This window comes from Rhinolophus hipposideros (assembly GCF_964194185.1).
Source record: "Rhinolophus hipposideros genome assembly, chromosome: 16".
Lineage (NCBI taxonomy): Eukaryota > Metazoa > Chordata > Mammalia > Chiroptera > Rhinolophidae > Rhinolophus > Rhinolophus hipposideros.
The window spans coordinates 25,228,627-25,253,533 of NC_138062.1; the positions used below are offsets into that span (position 1 = coordinate 25,228,627).

General features: G+C 36.3%; 1 protein-coding gene across 1 annotated transcript in view; it reads right to left on the minus strand.

Moving 5' to 3' along the window:
- DCHS2 (dachsous cadherin-related 2) overlaps positions 1–24,907 on the minus strand; it is a 212,663-nt gene that overhangs the window by 71,353 nt on the left and 116,403 nt on the right. Inside the window, exons 3-9 of the mRNA XM_081076714.1 lie at positions 24,459–24,690; positions 11,804–12,040; positions 9,697–10,713; positions 6,722–6,909; positions 5,344–5,443; positions 2,704–2,861; positions 1,068–1,911 (exon numbers count right to left, since the gene is read on the minus strand). Coding sequence (XP_080932840.1) covers positions 1,068–1,911; positions 2,704–2,861; positions 5,344–5,443; positions 6,722–6,909; positions 9,697–10,713; positions 11,804–12,040; positions 24,459–24,690 — 2,776 coding nt within the window. The remainder of the gene's footprint in view (positions 1–1,067; positions 1,912–2,703; positions 2,862–5,343; positions 5,444–6,721; positions 6,910–9,696; positions 10,714–11,803; positions 12,041–24,458; positions 24,691–24,907) is intronic.

The window sequence follows — 24,907 nt, forward strand, 5'->3', positions numbered from 1 at the left end:
AGTTCTAATTTTATACATTCTCTTTAACAATCTGAAATAGAGCTTCCTTAGTCATTGTGGAAAACATTTTCAGCATCATTGAAATAGGACCTTGGAGACTCGAGCTTTAACGGAAATCAGAAACTGGGTCTGGATTATTTCTCTGTCAGTTGGGTTCTTAGGTGGTATTCATGCATGCTTTAGAATGGAACCATATGTACAAGATTTAATAAATATTTTGATAAAATTTTTCAACAGTATATAGCCAGACTATAATCACGACTTCCAAATCCTACATATTTGGTCCCATTCCAAATTAAGGTCTTACTAACAGTTGGGTCAAATTGTAAACATTGTTTTCTAAGGCTCATGCAGAAATGACTTTACTTTTTAGAGAATGAAATGGTAGTCCATCTCTTCAGTATCTCCTGAAAATCAAGTTGAGGGAAGTTCATTTCCAATTTCACAAGAATGACACTTTATACATACAACCTTCTATCAAACTAGATTAAAACTTTTAGTAGATGTTATCTTGCAACATTGGTGACAGCAAGACAAGTGACAAGTGAAGTGACAGTGACATTACTGCAGAGTACTTGACAGTGAATAAATGCTTCTGCAAAAAATAAAATAGCACAGTACATGTGAGAAGTATGGGTCTTAATGCTCAAATCAATCCAACCATTCAAAAACACATTATTTCCAACTACTCACAAATATGTTTGTATGATCTTAAAGATAAGTTTTCATACTAAAGTCTTTGAAAACGCTGTTGCTAATCATATTTTACCTTTTGGTACCGTCTCCTATCCTCTGAGGAAACACAATACTATTATATATAGTCATCCTGTGAAATGTGAGCTAGCTACAAAGCATAGTCAATATTAACAAACAGGCCGGTTTTTGTTACAGTTCATTTTGTGAATACAACCTTTGTGCCTATCATATACGTAAATTACAGGGTAAAGCAAGTCACATTTATTTAAAGCTTACGCACCGTGAGAACTATCATTTTAACAGAGGAAAATGAAAAGGATACATGTAAGCAAGTGATCAGAGGCTTTAATTGACAGTGACATATACGGTACCTGATGACTCATCTAGCATAAAGGCCATGTTTTCATTTCCTGAGAGGATGCTGTATGTTACTTTTCCATTCCTTCCTTCGTCTGGATCCTGAGCAGTTACGTGGTGCACCAAGGAGCCCACTGTGACATCCTCTTTGACATGAGCGATGGGGAAAGACATAAAAGTGGGGCTGTGGTCATTTACATCCAAAATCACTACCTTTGCCATTAGCGATCTCAATCGCCGGTCTGTCACATTCACAGCCTGATCAGATGCAGTTACTGTCAGGAGGACAGTTGGAACTCTCTCTCGGTCAAGGGGAGATGCAGTGACTAATGTGCCAAATGAGGGGTGGATAAGAAATGGGTTCATTCCGGGGTGGTGGGATTCAATGAAGTATTGTATCCTACTATTCAGAAAACTGCCATCCCCATCTTTAGCATTGAAGACATGTACCAGAGTCCCTACAGGGACATTCTCCTCTACATTTATCACAATGAACTCATCTTGGAAAGACGGGGAATGGTCGTTCTGATCTTCCACGTCAATACTGAGGAAGACCGTGCTGTTCAGGGGAGGAATTCTGCTATGGTCTTTAGTGACTACCCTGAAGAGATAATGAGATATCATTTCGTAATCAAGTGCCTTAGAAAGGAACAAGTCCCCTGTTGAGCTGTCGATTTCAAAGTGACCATCCTTGTCATCCACAGCGATACTAAAATGTAACTTTCCATTATGATGTTGCTGAAAGTGATCAGGTGACTTTATCAAGCTCATGATTTTTGCAGGCTTCACGTTTTCTGGTATAACTAAATGTCTAATGTTCTGAGAAATGGTAGCTCTCCCTTTGGATAGTGGTATCACCTGGAATAAAAATTTTAAAAAAGCTGTTAATTTGGGGTACTTTTTAACAGTTGAGTCAATCCATATGATGATATTATTTTGGAAGCTAATTCCTTCCCTTTTTGTGAAATACATGAAAATTGGTGAAAAAATGTATTTTTTTATTATATAATTCCAGCACGCCTCTGAAAATTGAAAATTGCATAATATCTAGGAGATTAGAAAGTACAGCATTTCCCACTTTCTGTTTGTTCTAATGTGTGAGATGATAGTTTGATGAAACCATGCTACAGTTTATCTGAACTATAGCCTTGTGATTCTTCAATGAGAATGTGGTACAGCTAGTTCTCCAAATCATTCTAAATCCTAGACAGCACTATAATCATAATGACAATATCTGTGTACTTCTCTGTATCGTGTGTCTTTGTTTATCTGAAACCAAAGACTTAAGAAATTATGACATAGAATTTTTTCCTAACCCACACATCCTCAATCAATAAAGAATATAATTTAGAAACAGAACTCTTGGGGATATATATTCTTGATTATTATACATACCAATATTAATATTACTGATTATCATGTGCATGAACAAATATATCTGGCTATGCCTAGTCATCTTAATTTTGATGGGCTGGTGTAATTTTTTCCTACAGTGAAGACTTCCCACAACTTGTTTGCTCATTCTAATTGAAGTAAAGGCTAAACACAGTGTTCATGTATCTCATGTGCTTTCACTCTATATAGTTGTATAAAAATCAAACAGAATCTTACAACATCCTTCCACATTTTATAGTGATGACGAAACATTACCTGAATATTAATAACTGCCTGTCCTTGAAGTGGAGGCACTCCCTGGTCACTGGCAATGACAGTCATCCTATAGGAAGGTCTATAATCGTACAAAAGTATTGTGGTTGTTCTTATTTCACCACTGTTGGCATCAATCTTGAAGTGATCAGAACTATCTTCTATATACACACACACAAAAAGTATGAAATTAGTGTTAATTGACAATGCAGGAAACATAAAATTAATTAATCCAAAAACACCTGTGATCATTTGGAAGAGGTATCTGCCTTAAGCTTTGGGAGAGAATGAACATAAAAACTTAATAGTAAAAATATACACAAGAAACAACAGATTTTGAAAATTTTTAGTATGGAATTTTCAAATATATAAGAAAGTACACAAAATGATATAATGAACTCTCATGTGCTTATCACATAGATTCCATAATTATCAACTCATGGCCAATCTTGATTTCCCTGTCATAGATTTGTCTATCCTTTCCCAGTACATATAAAAGTTATGTTTATACTCTACTGTAGTCTGTTAAGTGTGTAACACCATTATGTCTAAAACAATGAATACACCTTAGTTAAATAATACTTTACTGCTAAAAGTGCTAACCATCATCTAAACTTTGAGTAAGTCTTAGTATTTTCACTTAGTGGAGGGTCTCGCCTCCATGTTGATGGCTGATCAGGGTGGTGGTTGCTGAAGGTTGGGGTGGCTCTGGTAATTTTTTAAAATAATACAACCATCAAGTTCGCTGCATCAATTGACTTTTCCTTTCACAAACAATTTCTCTGGAGCATGCAAGGCTGTGTAATAGTATTTTACCCACAGGAGAACTTCTTTCAAAATTGGAGTTAATCCTCTCAAACCCTACCACTGCTTTATCAACTAAGTTTATGTAATATTCTAAATCTTTCGTTGTCATTTGAACAATTTCATAGCACCCTCATCAAGAAGAGATTCCATCACAGAAAATCACTTTCTTTGCTCACTCATAAGAAGCATCTCCTCATAAAGTTTTATCATGAGATTTCAGCAATTCAAGCACATCTTCAGGGTCAACTTCTAATTCTAGTTCTCTTATTATTTCCACCACATCTGCAGTTACTTCCTCCACTGAAGTTTTGACCCCTCAAAGTCATACATGAGGGTTGGAATCAACTTCGAAATTCCTTTAATGTTGATATTTTGACCTTTTCTGTGAATCACAAATGTTCTTAATGGCATCTAGAACGGTGAATCCTTTCCAGAAGGTTTTCAATTTACTTTGCCCAGATCCATTGGAAGAATCACTATCTATAGCAGCTATAGCATTACAAGATGTATTTCTTAAATAATAAGACTTGGAAGTCAAACTTATTCCTTGAGCCATGGGCTGCAGAATGAATGTTGTGTTAGCAGGTGGGAAAACAGCATTAATCTCATTGTACATTTTCATCAGAGCTCTTGGGTGACCAGGTACATTGTCACTGAGCAGTAACATTTTGAAAGAAACGTTTTCTGAGCAGTAGATCTCAACCGTAGATTTAAAATATTCAGTAAGCCATCATGTTGTAAACAGATGTGCTGTCATCCAGGCTTTGTTGTGCCATTTATAAAACATAAGCAGAGAGTAGATTTAGTATAATTCTTACTAGAATTTTTGATATGGTTAATGAGTATTGGCTGCATTAGCCCCTAACAAGAGAGTCAACCTATCTTTCGAAGCTTTGAAGCCAGGCACTGACTTCTCCTCTCTAGCTATAAAAGTCCTAGATGGCATCTTATTCCAATAGAAGGCTGTTTTGTCTACACACTGAAAATCTGTTGTTCGGTATAGCGACTTTCATTAATTATCTTAGCTAGATCTTCTGGATAACTTGCTACAGCTTCTACATCAGCACTTGCTGCATCACCTTGAACTTTTATGTTATGGATACTTCTTTCCCTAAATCTCATGAACCAACCTCTGCTAGCTTCAAGCATTTCTTCTGTAGCTTTCTCATGTCTCTCAGCCTTGATAGACTTGAAGAGAGTTAGGGCCTTGCTTTGGATTAGGCTTTGGCTTAATGAAATATTGTGGTTGGTTTGGTCTTCTGTTCAGACCACTAAAACTTTCTCCATATCAGCAATAAGGCTTTTACTTTATCACTTGTGTGTTCACTGGAGTAGCACTTTTAATTTCCTTCAAGAACTTTTCCTTTGCATTCACAATTTGGCTAAGTGGCACAAGAGGCTTAGCATTAGGGCTATCACCTCTTTCCTTCCTCACTAAGCTTAATTATTTCTAGCTTTTGATTTAAAGTGAGAGACGTGTGACACTTCCTTACACTTGAATACCTAGAGGCCACTGTAGGGCTATTAATTGACCTAATTTCAATAGTTTTGTGTCTCAGGGAATAATAGGGAGGCTCAAGGAGATAGACAGAAATTGGGGACAGCTGCTCAATTGAGCAGTTAGAACACACAACATCTATTGATTAAGTATTCCATCTTATATGGACATGGTTTGCAGCACCCCAAAACAATTACAATAGTAACATCAAAGATCACTGATCACAGATAACCATAACAAATATAATAATAATGAAAAACTTCGAATTATTGCAAGAATTACCAAAACATGACACAGAGACACGAAGTAAGCAAATGGTTTTAAAATGATGCATTTACCTGAAAATACTGAATATGTAACTTCTGCATTGTTTCCTTCATCAAGATCCTTTGCAAACACAGTTGTAACCAACATATCTACTGGTTGACCTTCCAGAACCTGTCAATAAAAACAAATGGCTTAGAAATTAGTAGGCAAAATTTAAAAAAAGAAATTGCAATGAATTTTAAGTGAAGAGCACACTACTACTAAGCATTTTAAAACTATTTTTAAATCCACATATAATTTAAATGTCTACCACATAAAAGTTATATGGGTGTGAATACATGAAAAGAATCCACATTATAAATTTAAGTATTTTACTCAATTTGAACAAATTATCTACAGCATGAAATAATTCTATGGGTATGGGGGGGAAATCAAATTAACTAAACAATCTTAGATTTTGGATATATCTTAAGGATTCTAGCATGTTCTCATTCATTACTGTCTTAGGATGTTTTTTAAAGGTTGTTGTTATGGTCTAGAATATGATAAAGATAAACATAAGTCTTTATTTCAGGAAACATACCTCATACAGGAAATATACTTCATTAATTAACAGGAATGTTCATGGAATACTGAAATTAACATGAGAGTTGAATTCCATATTTAGAGTCTTAATGCCATGGGATATTTTAATGACATAATTAAGATCATAATGATAATATTTTGCTTTGGTAAAATTTTCTTTAAATAAGCTTTGGAAGATTAAGGTTATTAACTTTCTCAATACTTTTTTTTAGTTGTTCAATATGGATAGTTGAACACACTTTGTCCAATTCAATAGTTTTGAAGCAATCATTTTCAAAAGTATGAGTACCTCCTAGAAATAGTTACTTATTAATTATGTACATGAAATAAAATGCTAATTTATTATTACACTATAAAACATACAAAAAACCATAGAAATAAAAAAGATGAGATAATATAAATATAATTAAAAGTTTCTGTATGTGCCCCAAAAGATTAACTTTTATAATTTCTAGATGTACTCCTCTCCACTTCAGAGCTACATATTGTTCCCTTATATTTAGCTAAGCATCTTAGGAACGTGTATCGATTGCTCAAAAAGAGTGCTGCACAAAGAGATACATGTAAATTATTGGGAAAACAATCCATGTCTGAGCAGTACTGATAATGGGGAACCATTATGTTTTATATTAAAGGCAGACGACATTATCATAAAACGACTGGATGTGAGATCCCCAATAGCACCTATAACATTGCCTTTTTTATGGGATTTTTTTCTGACATATGCACCATTTTTAGGTCTTCTAGAAATGAATTCATTGACACATGAAGACTGATTTGATAAATTCATATTTTTGACCACTAGATGGTGCTCAAAACAAATAACTAAGAATATTACAAATCCAATGCAAGGTTCACACAAACCTTGATGTGTAATTCCGTTCCAGGGAGACACTGTGGGAAATATGGCCTGTTATCATTGATGTCGGTCACTGAGACATAAACCACCATGGTGGTGTTTCGCGGGGGCGAGCCATGGTCGGTCACTAGGACAGTCAGCTGATGTTGCACCTGATGCTCGCGATCCAATGCCACCCAACTGATAACCTCGCCTGCGGGACACAGAGGAGAACAAAAGACGCTGACACCACATACTAGAATTCTGACATTATGAACCACATCCAAAATAATCTGTGGAAAGGAAAATCAAATACTATAAAATAGCTCTGAGTAAAAGCATAACTTCCAAGACCACATACATTTAGAAGTCTGGCTCTATGATTGACAGAATTTTCTGAAGTTCCCTTGAAAATGACACTTTAAATTTGTCATTCTTTGCATTTCAACTTATCTACCATCAACTAGTTGAAGTGAAAACTAAAATCATAGAAGCAAATGATAAAATACTCTGTGGAAATTCAGTAATAACGCAGAAGATTTAAAACTCCAATGTATTCCTCTTCATACTGCTGTACAGAATAATGGAAAGAAGCACTTCAGCTCTGACATCACAAGCTCTGAGTTGGGGTCCCAGTTTCTCTACCTCAGATACGGAAGGACCTTTCTGAGCCTACTGACTTAGGGCTATCAGAAAAAAAATGCAATCATAACTTTAAAAGTATTTTGTAAGCTATAAATTATTACACACCTGGCAGTTGCTATCATCGGTTTAAAAATAATGGCTAAATAACTTCCTGAAAATCAAATATATTCCTTAGACTATGGTTTGCTTTTTATATATACAGTTATGTGTTGTTATCTCACAAAATATATGTGTGGCGATGAATAATTACTTCCCAAATAACGCTTAATGCTTTACAAGCCTTATTTTACATATTTTTGTTCTGAACTGTCTTCTAGGCAATTTGTCTCGTTTCAGCCATGGAGACTCAGGCATGAAACTGTAACTGCCTTTACCTATGGTCAAGGTCCAATGGAGACCCAGGGCTCTCTCTCTGGTAGCCTGTCTCTTGCTGTAGAGTTCCGCCAGGCATTGGTTCCCTCACTACTTATGAAAATACCTATTTGTGACAAAGTCAATGTCAAGCAACTACCACTTAACAGTGCTTTTTCTAAGATTTTTGTTTGTTTGTTTCAGCCCCCTTCATCCAAATATAATGACATGTGAAACAAAACAAAAAGCTGAAATGAGGAACCAGAAAGAAAATTCACATTTGGGTATATTGCTGAATTGGTGAGTTTAGATACAGTGTCTGTCTACTATACAAACTATATTTCTGTGCAAAATACCTGTACTTTTAAGTTCCAAACTGTACTTGTACTCGGAAAATCCTAATGGCAAGCAGAATGGCAGAATGGCACTCCCGAATGGCAAGCAGATTTTTATTTGATGAGCCACCTCTTTGACAAGGAGCTGCTGTTTAGAGGTCAATGGTATAAAAGGTTGTGAGGCACAGCCATGGGCTGGGCATAGATGATGACTACGCAGGGTTCTGTGGGAGCTGGAATTGGATCAGTACGAGACGGCTCAGAGCACCAGGAAATAGCGAGAAAGCATGCCTGCCATGCTTTGAAGGGCGCCCTCCACCCCTGTTTTGTCACACTGTTCCCAGACCTGGTAATGGGAACAGTTTACAAGTACATAGTCTTCTGTGACCTTTCATATGCTTTCACTCTTCACCCCTCAGAGCAGGACACAAAACATGGCAGGAATGATGCCCTTTGTTCATGATAAGGAAGTCACACTCTGAGGTTAAGCTACTTGCTTAAAGCCCTACAACAAAACTAGGAATGGACACCTGGGTGTCACAGTAACTGTAGGAGAGAGATGGTCGTGGGGGAACTTGTAAGTTTACAGTCTTTGTACATTTACAAAGACAACTCTAGTTTTCATAGTTTCAAAAAACATAAATTACCAAGTGAATGAGAAGACCTAGAAAACTAGCATATGGAAGCAAAGAGCAAAGGAGGGCCACGCTTTATAGCTGTGCAGTTTGTCCCCTGCAGAGGGGGCCCCAGTTTAGGAGTGAAGGGGAGCTGACATCCAGCTTGCAGTCTTCTTGGCAATCCATATGCTCTAGTGAAAAGCTCCATCTGCTGGAGGAAGGGGCACCTTTTCCTAATGCACACAACACGGCTTTTTAGAGTAAAATTAATCAGAACTCAATTCGAATTCCTTCCTCTATAGAGCATGAGGCATCATTTACACAGAGTACGATATACATACATGGTGTCTCCAGAAATTGTACCACGTGCTGACCTCCCCTCACCTCCTAGCTCTGTGACCTCGGGCATGTTACTTGAGCTACCTGTCTCAGTTTCCCCAGCTATCCAGTTGTAGCATAATCATATTTTATTTGTAGGGGTTTCATGGATTAAAATCCTTGTAAATTTATACAATACAAAATTTTAAATATAATAACATTTTTATATTAATTTCATAATTAAGACTTGAAACGACTCACTGTAAATATCTATCTTCCTCATGGTTCCCTTGTCAAAATGAGAATGAAAAAATATATCAATAGAGTGATACTGAAATCTTAACTAAATGGATTGATTTCTAGTTTTACATGGATGACATTTATATTTCATAATACGTTATTGGACATTTTTCAAAATCTACAAATGGAAAAGAATGGTTATGAAAAAAATTATATTTTACACAAGGATGTATTCAATCCAGTTCTGACTATACCTCTAATTCAGAATAAGAGCCATTGTATTAGCAGTGTGGGTGAGAGGCAAGAGAACTATGAATCACTATAAGTAAAATTCTATTCAATTTTTACTTCGTTTTTAAATCACAATACTCTAATCAATATGGCAGGTGCTAAAAACTAATTTTCATTATATGTTTGCACTAACGTTATAACTAAAAGATTTGAGTGTTGTCAATTCCAATTTTAAAGGGATAAATGGAAGCTACAAAATGCTACCTGTATGAGGATTCATCTTGAAGAATTTTCCATCAGACAAAAGGAAATATGACAGCTGTCCGTTCTTTCCCGAGTCTCTGTCAATTGCTGTAATTTTGCCTATTACCCCTTGGGGAAGGGGACTCTCCTCGACTTTCAAAAACAACACATCATGCAAGAAGGTAGGGGAATTGTCATTCTCATCCAGGACATGAACAATTACTGAAGTGCTCACATTTTGTGACAATCTGTCCTCCGGGATCCGGGCGAACACTCTAAAATTGTATGTTTGTGTGGATTCATAGTCGAGCTGTCGCCACAAATAAATCCAACCTGTGTAAGGGTGGATGCCAAACGCAGCAGAGTCTGTGCTGGGTTCCAGTGAGTACAGAATCTGGGAGGTTTTGTGCTCTGGGCCAAGGGGGTAGGCCTGTATTTGCAGTATTTGGGTCGTCAGTGAGAGAAACTCACTAACTTCCACTTGATAGACCAAATTTCCAAAAATCAAGGGCAAGCTCGATTCTTGTTTTTCGATAACAATCGTCAGCACTAACAGGGATGCTCGAGGAGGAATGCCGAGGTCCTGGGCCATGACAGTCAGTGTGTGTTTCGGGGCCGCACCGCCTCCCAGGCTGTCATTGAGGTATATCACACCAAGCCTTGAGTCGATGTAAAAGATGCTTGGATTCTGGCTTGCAATGGAGTATTGGATGAATGCATTCCAGCCACTGTCTTTGTCTTCTGCACGCGCACGGTACAAGGCTGTGCCAGGCAGTGTGATGTGAGATATTTTAATCTCATCTGAGGCTCTGGGAAACACGGGATGGTTGTCATTGACATCGATTATACTTATGTTGACCTCTGTGCTGCTGCAGGCTGCGGAGCTGCCGAGCTGTGCCTGGACTGTGAGCACAAACATGGGCTGCGTTTCATGATCCAGAGGCTTCTGGGTTCGAATGGTGCCCAGCCAAGGGTGAACAGAGAACTTTCCTTGCAGATTGCCAGAAGAGATTCTGTAAAATATTGGCTCTGAGGAATCTGGAAAAACAAAAGAAAAAAAGAAAAGAAAGAAAAGAAAAGGAAAGGAAAGAAAGCAATCACTGTATGTCAAAAGAATGTACCTACTGGAAACACTGAAATCTGAAAGTATTAATAGATATTACATCAATGGAGAATAGTGTGCAATGTTTTACACCTTCCTCAGCTGTCAAAAGCCTGTTGAAAAGTAGACACATGGTTTAAGACACATTAGTGGGCAAAGGTAATGTCCAGTGGACAAAAAGCAAGGCACAGATTTCTATATCTCTCTTCATTCTTCTTGCTTTAGGTAAAAGGGAAAGATATTCAGAAAATTATTTGGATGCCTTTTTAATGTATTTGAGGAAGCCAAATTAAGTTCATGTTGGTATTTCTTTATGATATCTACTTTTGAATGGCAAATACCCTCCATAGAAGTTGAGCGAAGGGACAGAGGAAGGGATAGGAGGGGACTGGAGCATGACAAGGTTTTGAACAAGTGAGTTACATCTAGGAATTTATCCTGCATACAAACCTCTGTAAGTCATACAAGGACATTGCTAGAGTACTATTTGGACTACCAAAATACTACAAATCACTCAAATTGATAGTAAAAGGGAAACATTTAATAAAACATGTTTTATATCTAAGTTGAAATACCAGGTAAACTTTTAAAAATGAGACAGAATGATATAGAGTTACCTGCAAAGTTGTCTATAATATACAGTAGGGGAAAAAAAGAGTTGTAGGAAAACAAAGATAGCAGGATGTATTTTTGTAAAAAAATTTTAAGTATGTATATGTATGCATGTGCATGTGCACGTGGGTGTGTGTGTGTTGGGGTGAGTTATAAAATACGTATACTTTCTACATTATAATATTTTTGTCTTAAACTTTCTTTTAAAAGTACCTATTACTTTTGGGATTCGAAAAAAAAATTTTAAGATAGAAATAATTTGGAAAGAACAAAGAGCAAGTCACATTGTGTGGTCTCCCTTCATTCTTTTTGCATGGAGAGAAGGAAAGATTTACTCAAGATTGTAGAGCCTAAGGATATACAGGAAATGTTCCAATAATAGATTTCAATGCAGCATAAGGAGGAAGTACTTACTCAAGGACTCTTTCGCTTTCACTGTTCCGACAAGGCTGTCTTCGGGCACATCTTCATAAACTGAGAAAGTATACTTAGGCCTTTCAAATTCAGTGGGTGCCAAAATTGTCTGAAGAATGTGTATTGTGATGTCGGCATTAGTGACAGATGTGAGCCCGCCACCATCTTGAGCACAGACCACCAGCATAAGTGTAGTAGATTCCAAATGACTAAGAGTTGATGTTAAGTAAATAATTCCTGGGTAGAGGAAAGAAAGAATTAAAAAACAGATCACATGCAATAAATACTGATGAGCAACAGTAATACCTAATCTGTTGATTCTACTGTTGATTTTATGTGTCAACTTGATTGGGCCACAGAGTGCCCAGATATGTGATTAAATACTATTCTGCATGATCCTAGATGAGATGAAGATTTAAATGTGTAAACTGAGTCAAGCAAATTGCCCTCCCTGCTGTAGAACAGTCTTGTTCCTTCAGCTAAAGGCCTGAATACTCAGAGATCAAAGGCTTTACCCTCTCTGGAGTGAGAGAGAATTGTTCCTGCTGGGGAGCCTTTGAACTGGGACATGAACTGAGATATAGGCTCTTCCTGGGCCTTGAGACTGCCATCCTTCAGACTGGGACTGCATCAATGGCTCCCCTGGGTCTTCAGCTTGCCCACTTGCCCTGCAGATCTCAGGATTTGTCAGCCGTCACAATTGTGTGAGCTAATTCCTTATAATAAATCTCTTTATATATATTATATGTAACCTATAGGTAATACATAATATATATTTATATCCTATAATATATGATATGATACAGATAAATATATATATATGTATATATATATATATATATATATATATATATATATATATATATATAGAGAGAGAGAGAGAGAGAGAGAGAGAGAGAGAGAGATAATCTCCCATTTTCTGGAGAACCTTAACTAATACATTTATATTCCAAACAAAGAACTTGAGCACATTTGCAAAATGATGGTCCAAAATATCTAATGTAAACAATATTTTCCTAGAGCTTAAACACTGTATATCTTCCAAGTATATCAATTCATCAGAAAAAACATAAATTGTGGTGTCTTTTTTAGGCCTGACTATCATATCACCCGCCCTGAATGTAATGCTAACAAAGTTGATTCAAAAGAACAGACAGTTATAGAGGAGCCTGAGACAACACTTTAAAGTTATATGTAAACAGTGAAGCACTACACCAGTGTTAACTATATAAAGAGGGCTTCGTTTAGAACCTCATATACACGTATATACTCGTAGTTGTCATTCAGAGAATGAATTCATGTGAGGGGAGGGGAGGATCAGAAGTCCTACTCCCCCAAGGGAAATGCCTTGTTAAAAAAAAAAAAAAAAGAAGTTTTCAAGCCTTTTGAAACAAATAACACTATATAAGTGCCTGACCATACTAGGTAAATTCTTCCCATCTCTGTTTTTCACTAGGTTTTGAAAAGAAAATGCTTATTGTCTTATTCCTCCACTTCTCATTTCACAGTAGTCTTAGAAGTAACACCTTCACTCTAGGGTATCTGCATTGATATATTTACACACACACATAAACATATATACACATACACTTATATATACATATACATGTATGTCTACCTATCTACACACACACACACACACACACACACACACACACACACACAAATGCTGATCTATCCAAAAATCCTCTATAATGATGGGAAAGTCAATACTGTATAAATAAGAAACCTGTTCATCAATTGCCAAGCCAAGAATTTAGTTTAACATGATATACTCGTAAGACACTTGGGCAAGAGACGCACAAATATTTTCCAGAGGAACACACCTTCATCCCTAGGGTTCAAAGATTCTCTCAGATAAAGATCCAAGCCCACAGTAAAAACATCACAAAACACCTGAGGAAATATGTTAACATAATTGAGACTGAGTACCAACAAAAGATTTTGACTGGGAAAGACTTCAGAAAATATAAATGGACAAAATGCTCTAGTTAAAAGACCACATTTATCAGAATGAATTTCAAAATAAATCCAACCACATGTTTATGAGAAACACACCTGAAAAAAAAGGATATGAACGGGATGCCAGTGAAAGGTGGGCAATTGGACGTCATCTCCAACCTCTTGCTCCCTGACTCCTTCAATCTATCTGACACATGACATCCACATGACATCCCCTTGTTTTTGGACCCTTTCCTTTGTTTACATGATAGTTTTCTTTTTCTGTTTATTAACAATTCCTGGGGTTTCTCCAATGGCCCTTCCACCTCTTCAGACTTCTAAGAATTTCTCTAGTTAAGTACTTAGCTCTTTGTTCTAGTTTCTGAAGGGTCTCAAAGAGTGTTCCCTGACCACCTGCATCAAAAGCACCATGGCTACCTGTACAAACAAAAAATTTCAGGCTTTTACCCAGATATTCTGATTGCTGCATGTGGGGAAAGATCCAGGAATTGCATTTTTAATAAGCTCCACCAGTAATTTTTTTATTCTAACATTTGAAAAATACTGCTACATAATCTTTCCTTCAAAACATTCATGTATTTGCAACTTCAAGAGTTATTTTATCCTAGCATCTCCCCATGTCCTACCAGCTGCATTACAGTTCTATAGTTTTTCCTAAGTGGCACTTCCCCTCAGCATTCAATCTGACATCAGCTGGCCGATCAATCATAGTTAAAATGAAGAAATTATGTATGACTCATCCTCTTTCATTAACAAATCAAATCAGTCACCATTCTTATATTATTTTTTTCTTAAAATATCCTCAATTAGTTCCTTCCTCTCTTTTATTACTATCTCCTTAGTCCAAATCTCATAACTTTATCCCTGGATTATTATAACAATCATAATATATTATATCATTGCTGTTAATTAATATATATTCCCTGTTTAAAATGTCTAGTTCTATTATCCACCTAGCACACTGCCGGCAGGGTAATTTTCCTTAAATATCACTTTCACCATAATGTGCTAGTGTCTAAAACCCTTATGTCAGCCCTTATTTCCTGTAATAATCAAGTTGAAACTCCTCTCTCATACTTTGAAATTCCTTCGTAAGACACCCCACTCAATGTGTTATAGTTTCCCATCATTATGTAACCCATCTTTCTGCTTCAGGCATGATAATCTCCTGCTGTCATAAATATGGGTAACAAGTGTGATGACAAAGCACAGTCCATGGGATACAATCATAGAACAACTGTATTTTTTTCCCCTCCTGTTTAAATTTATTTTGTAAGGCTAACTGCTCTTCCTCTGCCCTTAAGTGAAAATTCAGGAAGTTTGTACAACTTCTGCAATCACCGTCAACCCATTAAAATCCTTCCTGTTACTTTAAGTCACAAAACAGTCTCAATTTCATAATTAGAATGTAAAGGTCTATATAATAATCAGAACTCTAAATTTAAAGTTCAGGTGGGGCAAATGCTGCAGGTCAGAAATAAACGGCTTTTCTTTTTCCTCCCCCAGCTTGCTTCAAACCGCTAATCTAATGCTGCCTTAACAGAGCTACGCCATTTCTCTTCACATTGTCCACTTCCTGCTTCCTTGTCTCCTGAAAAGCTGGCAGCGCTCAGCACTTCTCCCTCTGGCCCTTTCTGGGCATGATCTGAAACAACTCCACACCAGCTCTCTCTGTCACAAGTGACCAACATCCAGGAGAAACCAGTAAGTGCTCTGCGCCCCTACAAACTCGTGGAAGCCAGTTTGTCTTCACCTCAGCAACGTCTCCTTTGTTCCACTGTCAGTCATTCCCCATTTAGATTTCTCAAGTGAGTGTGTTAGCCCCAAACTGCAGGAAACACATACTAAATTTTTTGTGCAGTCAGTAAGGTATAGGTACCCCACCCTGGGGGTAACCCACAAATCAAGGGCAGTTCTCTCCAAATTACCAACACCTTTTATCTCCAAGGTATCAACCTTTTATACCTTTGACAAGGTGGGTAAAGTTCAGAAGAATAATAAAGTCTAGTATCCCTGTGGAATATGGAATTTACTATTATATATCTTTGTGAGTCAGCCCAAACTTAAATTTTAATTTCTTGCTACAAATGCTTACTATCACCAGGACTTCACATTTATATATTTATATTGTTTGCTTCCCCTGAATCATTATCAAGTCTTCCCCCTCTCTTGTATTAGGTTGGTGCAAATGTCCTTGCGGTTTAAAGGTTAAAAATAATTGCAAAATCCGCAATGACTTTTGCACCAACCTAATACAAATCAGAGTTATGTTGCAAGGTTCAGCTCAAGTTTCAGGGTCCATAATTCCTTCCCTGACTACTCCAGATTTTCCAGAGCTCCCTTCTGAAGCCCTATACTATCTGTAGACATTACTTTCATCAATACATGACACTTGCCATCTACATTTCTTTTTCATGGAGGGCAAATACAAAATCACCTTAACGAGCCTGTGTGACTCCAGTGCCGATAAACTTGATTACACCTTTAATGTGAAAGTTATCTTCACAAAACATGCTAACCCAAAAAGTAGCTGATGAGTCCAGGAAGAGGAGAAAAAAGGAGAGGCAAATGGAAGTGAAGAGAGATCTTTTGCAAACAGACATCGAGTGTTTCACTCACTATGAAAAGCAGAGTAATGCAGAATCCTGGAAATCAACAGGCTTTCCTGTTTTTGTCCTCCTGACATGAACATCTTTATTATGGGGAAGATCCATCAGCTTAGTTTAACCTGGTACTATGGAACATTAAAATGATCTCATCCCCTTCTTTAAAAGTCAATGATCATTTACAAACTTTTCCAGATACAACTGGGCTTCCTGGGTAGTGTGCCTAGAAGGAGAAGAGAAGCCGGACATGAAGCCTCAAGAATTTAGTTTCTATGATAATCATGGTTTTTCACTATAACCTGATCATTGGCATTCAGTTTGATACATCAATGAGCTTGCTTAATGTAAGTCTGATGACAAAATAATTTAAATATGAAATACCATCTTGTGAAGCTTCTTAGGAGTCTGACACAGCTGGGCTTCTTTTGGTCAAATAATACTGCTGTTTGTGCCAATGGTCTCATTATTTGACTTTGGGAATATAATTATTAAGTCTCTTGCCTTGTTCTATATGTATTTTTTTTCTATATTCCTACATATGTTTCCACAGATTTCTATATTCTGGTCTGGACTGAGTATCTATGTATTTCTTTTCCAGTATTGAACTTTAAAAATTGTTGTACTTTCATGATATGTTTTTTATTTTATTTTTTATTGAGATATAATTGACATACATCATTGTATTAGTTTTAGGTGTACAACATAATGATTTTATATATGAATATATTGTGAAATGATTACCACAATAAATTTAGTAACAATTATTTTTTCTTGTGATAAAACTTTTATGATCTACTCTCTTATAAACTTCCAAATATACAATACAGTATTAACTATAGTCACCATGCTGGACATTAAATTCTCAGGATTTATTTATTTATCACTGGAAGTTTGTGCCGTTTAACCACATTCATCCATTTAATTTTGTCCACTGACGCCCCTGCCTCTGAAAACCACCAATCTCTTCTTTGTATATGTATATGTATTATTGTCAACTCAGCTAGACTATAAGCTTTACTGTGGCAACAATTTCACCTCATTCTTTCCTTATTTAGTCAACAACTGTTTATTTTGTACCTACTACATGCCAGGAACTGTGCTAGTAACTGGGAAGGCAACACAAAGCAGAATAGACAGTATCTGTGGGGGACAGACATTAATCAAATAATCACAAAATATGTAATTATAATGTAAAGAGAAGCCATGGTGCAATATCAATCTGGGCACCTGAGTTAATGTGGTTGGGGAGGGAGATGTCAGAAACATACCTCCATGAAAAGGTGACCTATACCCTGAGACCCGAAGGATGAGTTAGGCCGTTAACTGCAGGTGAAGATATGAGTATAGGAAGAGGAAAGGAGAGGGTACAATCAAATGATCTCGGCAGAAGACAAAATAAGTAAAGTGCCTGTGGAAGGAAACATGGCAAGCTCAAGGAAAGAAGGAAGAGGAGGAAGAAGAGAAAAAGGGGGGTGGAAGAGGAAGAGGAAGAAGGAGCAGGAGAAGTAGTAGTAGCTGGTGTAAGGAAGGAGCACAGAGATCAAAGAGAAGAGTTATTGGAGCTGAGGCCACAGAGGAAAGCGGGCCAATCATGAAGGGCCTGGTTGACCATAACAAAGATTTGGTATTCAGCCAAAGAGCCATAGGAAGTCATTAATGATTTTAGATAGGGGAGCGAAATGATCAAATCTGTTTTTTTATATTTGAACAAGGTTCTTTTTATGTATGTGTGTGTATATATATATATATATATATATATATATATATATATATATATATAAATTTTACTAGGCTTCCTCTGAGCCACTGACTACTTTAGTTGGCCTTCAAAGCCAATTTGGTATAATGCAACAATTTCTACTAAAGAACAGGAAGAAACCAGTAACTTTTCTTTGAACACTCACTGCTTAGAAAAGGGGAGTGTTAGGATTAACTTTGTCCTTCTATATGCTGAATGTTTCAAAACATTCACTTTTTTTTTTGATATTTGAAAAGGAGTTAGAAAACTTATTTACTTGAATCCAACATTCCTAAATAACTGAGCTGTCTATAAAGTTGAGGAGACACCAAATGTAGCTTTATAATATATATTACATGTAAATATGCATATATTATAATAAATAATGAAATTATAGTTAAAATGAATCTTTTTTTGCCTATATATTGTCAGCTTAAAATTTATGAAATTACATTTTAATACTTTAATAAAGTGATTATTTGACTCTCATTTTTTCATGACACTTGCAAATTATCATTAACCACCAGTGCATCAGACCAAATTTAACATTAAAAAATAGATACCAATTCAATTGTAGAGCACTGATTATTTTATGCTTCAGTTACTGAGTGCCTGGATTTATACATACCAATTATAATGTGCAATAATTTTTGTCTGTTCTCTTTATCTTATCACTTTTTTATTTAAAAGAGTACCCTGCTGGGATGAAATTTGTTTTAATCGATAGATTAATAAAAGAGCTTGTAGACAAAGGTCCTCTCTTACTTGAAATCTAATATGTATATAAAATCATGTCTTTCTATTAACTAAGTAATACTGACTTTCATAATCAAACCTCCTACAAAAGATGGGATATTCCTAACCAAGGTGGTAATTCATAGTTAGAAAATAGTCTGTAAGTCATTACTAAAATTGTAAGCTATGATATAGTTAAGAACAAAAACAAGCACAAAATCATGACCTTTCCCAAACATGGAGTCTAGAAATGTGGTTTTCTCAAAAACAGAAACAGACTAAAATCTGTCATCAATAACAATTTCTTATCAGTTATTGATATTTATGGTATCTCTCTTATATTCAGTTTGTGAGAATACAGAAACTTATTCATCAAAGAGATGACATTATGCTATTTATTTGGCAAACAAATCTGGGTAACTAAATTGTAGTGGCTGAAAGGAATAGAATGGATTCAAAATTCTTGACAACTAAATTATTAACAACTAAAACAATTCTTAAGAATAATTTACCCATTTTGGAAGATTCTACTCAATTGTATTTATTCAATGGAAAAGAGTAAATAAATCAAGAGATAATTTGGTAATTCAACTAGGATTTTATAGGAAGAGATCATTTTTCTATCCTAGTTAGTTGAAATCAATGGAAACTTTATTCATCTTAGCTTTGTCTTTATTTAAAAAACAGTCATAATAATAGAAATAGCCTTGAAAGGGATGTCCAAGAAACAAATTTGAATGTGAGGTTTACCATATCCCTGAGCAAGTCTCACTAGGATTCTTAGGGCCTTTGGTCTCTTAATTTGCAGATGGGCATTAAACATCTGCCTTGCTTATCCCATAAGTTGATATGAGGCTCAAATAGGCAACATACGAAGGGATGCTGAAAAGTATTATCTGAGAGAGCAGTACAGGGAGATAGATCACAGGTCTAGGACAAGGTTCCAGTTCGAGTCTCCATTTCCAACTGCGTTATCTTTAGTTAGGTCACTGAATCCCTTCCTGCCTCAATTTCTTCCTCCACTAAATGAGAGAGCTGAAATACAAGGTCCCCTCCATCTCTAAGGGTCTGCGATCTTATACCGGAAAAACAAATGAGCAAACTCTAACATGCTTTTGTTTCTTATGAAAGTGACATACACTAATTAGGTGTTGTTGATTAACTTTAGTCTCTGTGTTGCAAATAAAAGAAAGAATTTGTTTTGGCGTGAGCAGGCTCACATCCCTTATGAAATGAGATGTGGTATTATTAACTACATATCATAACGTTCTGAATGTAGGAACGTGGCAATGGTGAGTAATTATGAGATTATTAGATTGTACAAAATCTAAGCATAAAACTAATATTAGAAAAGAATCTGCCCTTGAAACAAAGAAAAACAGAGTCTGTGCTACTTTACTCTGTTAAAATCCACACACCTATACAAACAAAAGATTACAGCTAAACACCGAGGCACAGCTGCCCTCATCAGACAGTTTAACTCACTCAGTTACCCTGATTACTTGTTCTTCTGTAATGCTAAAGCTGGATTTTGTGTACGTCACAACCAAATGTAGAACAGACAAGAGACAAGGCAACATAAACTTTTATTGTAAGATGTACAAAAACAGGAATTTTTGTTTTATTCACTGAGGCATACCAAACACCTATAACAGTGAGTGGTACATAAATAAATATGCATTAAATAAATACATATTGAAAGGGTAAACTTGCTTCCATTTTCTACCTTGAATAAACAAGTTACATTCTTTTTAGAACTTATATGAACTTTTGTTTATATCAACTTACGTCTATAAAAAGAGGTGAAGGACAAAAATCTAATCAAAGGTTAATTCCTAGCAAAAAAAGTAGTTGGGCAACAATAAATGACCAACACAAATGCTTGCAATCTCAGTCACCTTAAAATAATCTGAATTAGAAGTAATGTTTGTTTCAGTGTAAAATTACTAAGTAAATAGCATAAACACAAAAAATAAAGAATTGCTCTTTTCATGCTTCTAAAGAGAATACTTCAAACAATGTAGGAAAAAAATCTTCATATAATTTGTAAAATGGGATTAAAAATGCATAAAAAAGAGCTATTAATAAATATGCCTCTGTGTTTCCTCTTTTTAAAACTCAAAACACTGTGGTCCTCCTTCGCCCACATCAAAGGAACCCAACTAACTGAGAATAAGAGAAATAAAGGCTCAATTCAGTATCTCTCTCCTGGTGCCTAAACACATTTTACAAAAATGTTCTTTGAACTAACAACACACTTAGAAAACCAGAAACAGACCAAGAAGATAAACCCACAAGAGAAAACAACCATGACATTGCCACATCCCCTTCCAGTTTTTTCCAAAACATTTTTCTTACCAGATGAACACAGTAAGTCAAAGAGCTCTATTTTTAATGCATGAGTCTTGGTTGTGACACAAATAGGTCAATGCAAAAATCTCTTGTCTTCAGGAAAACAAGACATTAAATGAGCCTATAACACAAAGTATGTAAGCTTATAGAATAGCATGTCTGACATAGGAACCATCAAAATGAAAGGACGAAATGGAGTAGGGAGCAAATTAACGAACGTCTCTAAGAGAGAATTTTAGAGTAACTCGAGAGGAAGTGACAATGTAGAAATTTGCTCATCAATTCTCAATAGTCTCCTCATACAATATAACTATACTTGTACATAACTATAAAACTATACAACTATGCAATCAATTATATAAAAACTACAACCTATATAATTATATAAATATATATAAATATATACATTGATGTTTATATATTTAGTATATAAATCTAGAAAGTGCCAGCCAGCACAGATAAGCTAGAGGGAGAATGAGAGTCTGGGATAGTTGTGAGGAAAATGGCGGTAGGTCACAGTGTCACTTACCATGCTGTGATGGGGAAAGATAATTTTAAATGAAGTTTTGCTCTGTGTTATCAATGATACGCCCTTACAATTTCTTAAGAAAATGTAATAGGGATTTAAATCACTTTTTAATTATTTCTAAACGTCATTTGTTCTTTTATTCCACAAATATATATTGATAGAGTCAATTTCTTGAGATTATTTACATTGGCAGCCTCCGTAAAGACAGGCCTTATGGGTGAAGAAACAATGTCCAGCTTTCTATACATTACAACAAAAACACAAATCCAGGAGAGGAAAACTGTATTCCAATACTGCTCCCTGTTCTATGAGAACATCAACAGTTAAATTAGCTTTTACCGCATAGCCTACAAGCCTAACTATTATGTACGATATCAAAAATGTGTGTGGAGTTGCAATCAACCACCAGATGAACTTGAACTCAACTGTTCAGATCGGAGACTGCCTCTTTACTAGGCAACCTTTTTCCCATGGCTAGTCATGATGCTATTCGAGTCTGTTGTAAAGGTTAAAGTAAAGCATTACCAGCCCTCATGAATTTCTCATAAGTTGTGATTAAGTGCAACAAAATTCTAAGTACTGTTAGACTGAGAAATGTCTTCAATCTAAATGCAATGACAGGAAAATAATATATGCACTGGCCAACAATAACCCAAGGCTACTTCCATTACGAAATTCATCTTTGCTTTAAAAAATAAAAATTACCATGATAGTTCCCTAGATAATGACTCACACAATGCGTTCTCCATAATTAACAGTGGCGTTTGTCTTATACCTGGTGCCAGGAATGGAAGCCTGTGGCTGACTGAAGCCAGCACGGCAACAGAGGTCTCCTGTTAAAACAGAACACTGAATGGTTCATTCTTGAAGATCTTCCAGGGGAAACTAGATGATGAGTGTGTTGATGTCTTTTAAAAATAATCTGCTAAATGCTTTTCGATCCTGTGCCCTGATTACTGGCTAACCTACGTAATTCTGGCAACGCTAGTGCCCTGGAGGGCCTGACATCTTGACAAGCAGTTAAGGTCCTCAGTTTAGAGGAATTTTGAAAAAGCCAAGATAAGCAGACTAATTTCCTCAAAAAGTATTTTCTTCTGATCTTTTACATGTTAAAGGCCCATGTCAGTGGGTTATTTTGAGCAAGGAAAGTTCTGCCTTATAAAGATGGTCACTGTAAACATGAATCCCTCGGCCAGTCACACACTCCAGATGACGTACACTTTCCAGGCAAGAAGCAGTGACTCTCAACCCCTCAGGGATGGGTGAGAAGACAAGGGAACTTGGTAGATTAGATGTCCTCTGTAAACTACTATTTATTACTAATGAATATGGTCGTTGTAAAGACCCACAAGGACGATGTACAGAACACAGCTGGCGTGGCCCCTGACCTTATCAGCATCATCACAGTAGAAACACATTCTGCCCACGCTCAGATCAGGTGCTTTAAGAAGAAATGTAATCTTGAAAAAATTGTCTGTACTTCCATGTTCACTGAAGCACTGTTCATGATGGTCAAGTTGTGGAAACAACCTCAATGTCTACCCATGGATGAATGGATAAAGAAAACATGGTATATACACATAATGCCATGTTATTTACCCTTTAGAAAGAAGGAAATACTGTCGTATGTGACAACCTGGATGAACCTGGAAGACTTTATGTAAAGTGAAATAAGCCAGTAACAGAAGGACAAATACCACATTGTTCCACTTACTTGAAGTATCTAAAATAGTCAAACCCATAAAATCAGAAGGGGAATTGTGGTTGCCAGGAGCTGACGGGGAGAGGGAAACGCGAAGTTGCTAAACAATGGGAACAAAGTCTCAGTGAAGCAAGATGAAAAAACTCTAGAGATCTATTGAACAATATTGTACCTATAGTCAACGAAAAAGTATTGTACGTTTAAAATTTTGTTAAGAGGGCAGATCTTATGTTACGTGTCTTACTACAATAAAAAAAAATGAACTTAAAGCAATTTAAAAAAATGTTTTGCAGGTTCAGTTTTGGGGCAGACTATCTCTAAAACCTCAAATATATAACAATGTAATATTATATACTTGAAATTATATGTTTTCTTGTAATAAAATATTTCAAACATTATTTAATTAGCAACAAACCAATAGGAAGGGGAAGATAACCTCTTAAATACTGATTATTTCTAAGAGACTCAGTTTGCTCATTGGACTTCTTTGGCAGACATAATTATCATATTAAAGACCTAAAAGGAGCTTTAGGTATTACTTTAAAAGCAAGGAAATAAGATCCAAAGAGATTAAGGGAATGCCAGTGCTAGTATAAGAAAAGGAGATCCGAACAACGCTCTTTGCACTAATTTGATGTATTACTACACTGAAATGATGCAAGTCATCGTTAGATGACACAATCATACAAATGGAGGGACAGAGGCCAAAGAAACACTACTGACCAGCTGTTTCACATAATTTCCTGCCTTTAATCCTCACAAAAAAATTTGCAACATAGGGATTGATAACATTCCTTTTAATAAGGAGACTTAGGCCAATAAAGGCCAGGAGACTAGTAGGAGGCCAGCTGTGAGAGCCAGGTATCACCTAACTACCAAGTGCCAGCTCTTCTCAACATGCCTCGCTGCCTTCTGGGAGGTGATGTGAGTCTTGCAACATCTCTGGTAATGGAAACATCACTTTTGCTAATTTTCTGGCTGTTTCGCAGAAGCTGTTGATTTCAGGGGAAAACTGTTCCAAAATCACATACCTGTGGTAGAGTCGATGGTAAAAAAGGATGACAGGTCGCTGGGGAGGAGCTTGTAAGCCACGGTTCCGTATATCCCAGAATCCCTGTCAGTGGCAAAAACATTGATGATCTCAGTTCCTGACTGGGTCTGCCCACTGATGCTCGTCACGTAGGTGGATGGGTTAAACACGGGTTCATTATCGTTCATGTCTTCCACTTCCACACGAACAAAAGCTTGGGCACTCAGTCCACCCTGTTGGATGAAGAAGTGATTACAGAGGGATCTCTCCTGAACACTGGGATACAGAATAACTGGCAAAGATCCTAGAATAGACTTCTGAAACTATATATATATATTCTTAAACGTGAATAAGATTACCACTTAAATCTCCAATTAGGCCATAATTTCCATATTCAAAGAAAGTTGTCCTGATGTCCAAAGAGGGGAAAAAAAAACAATCACTTTTACC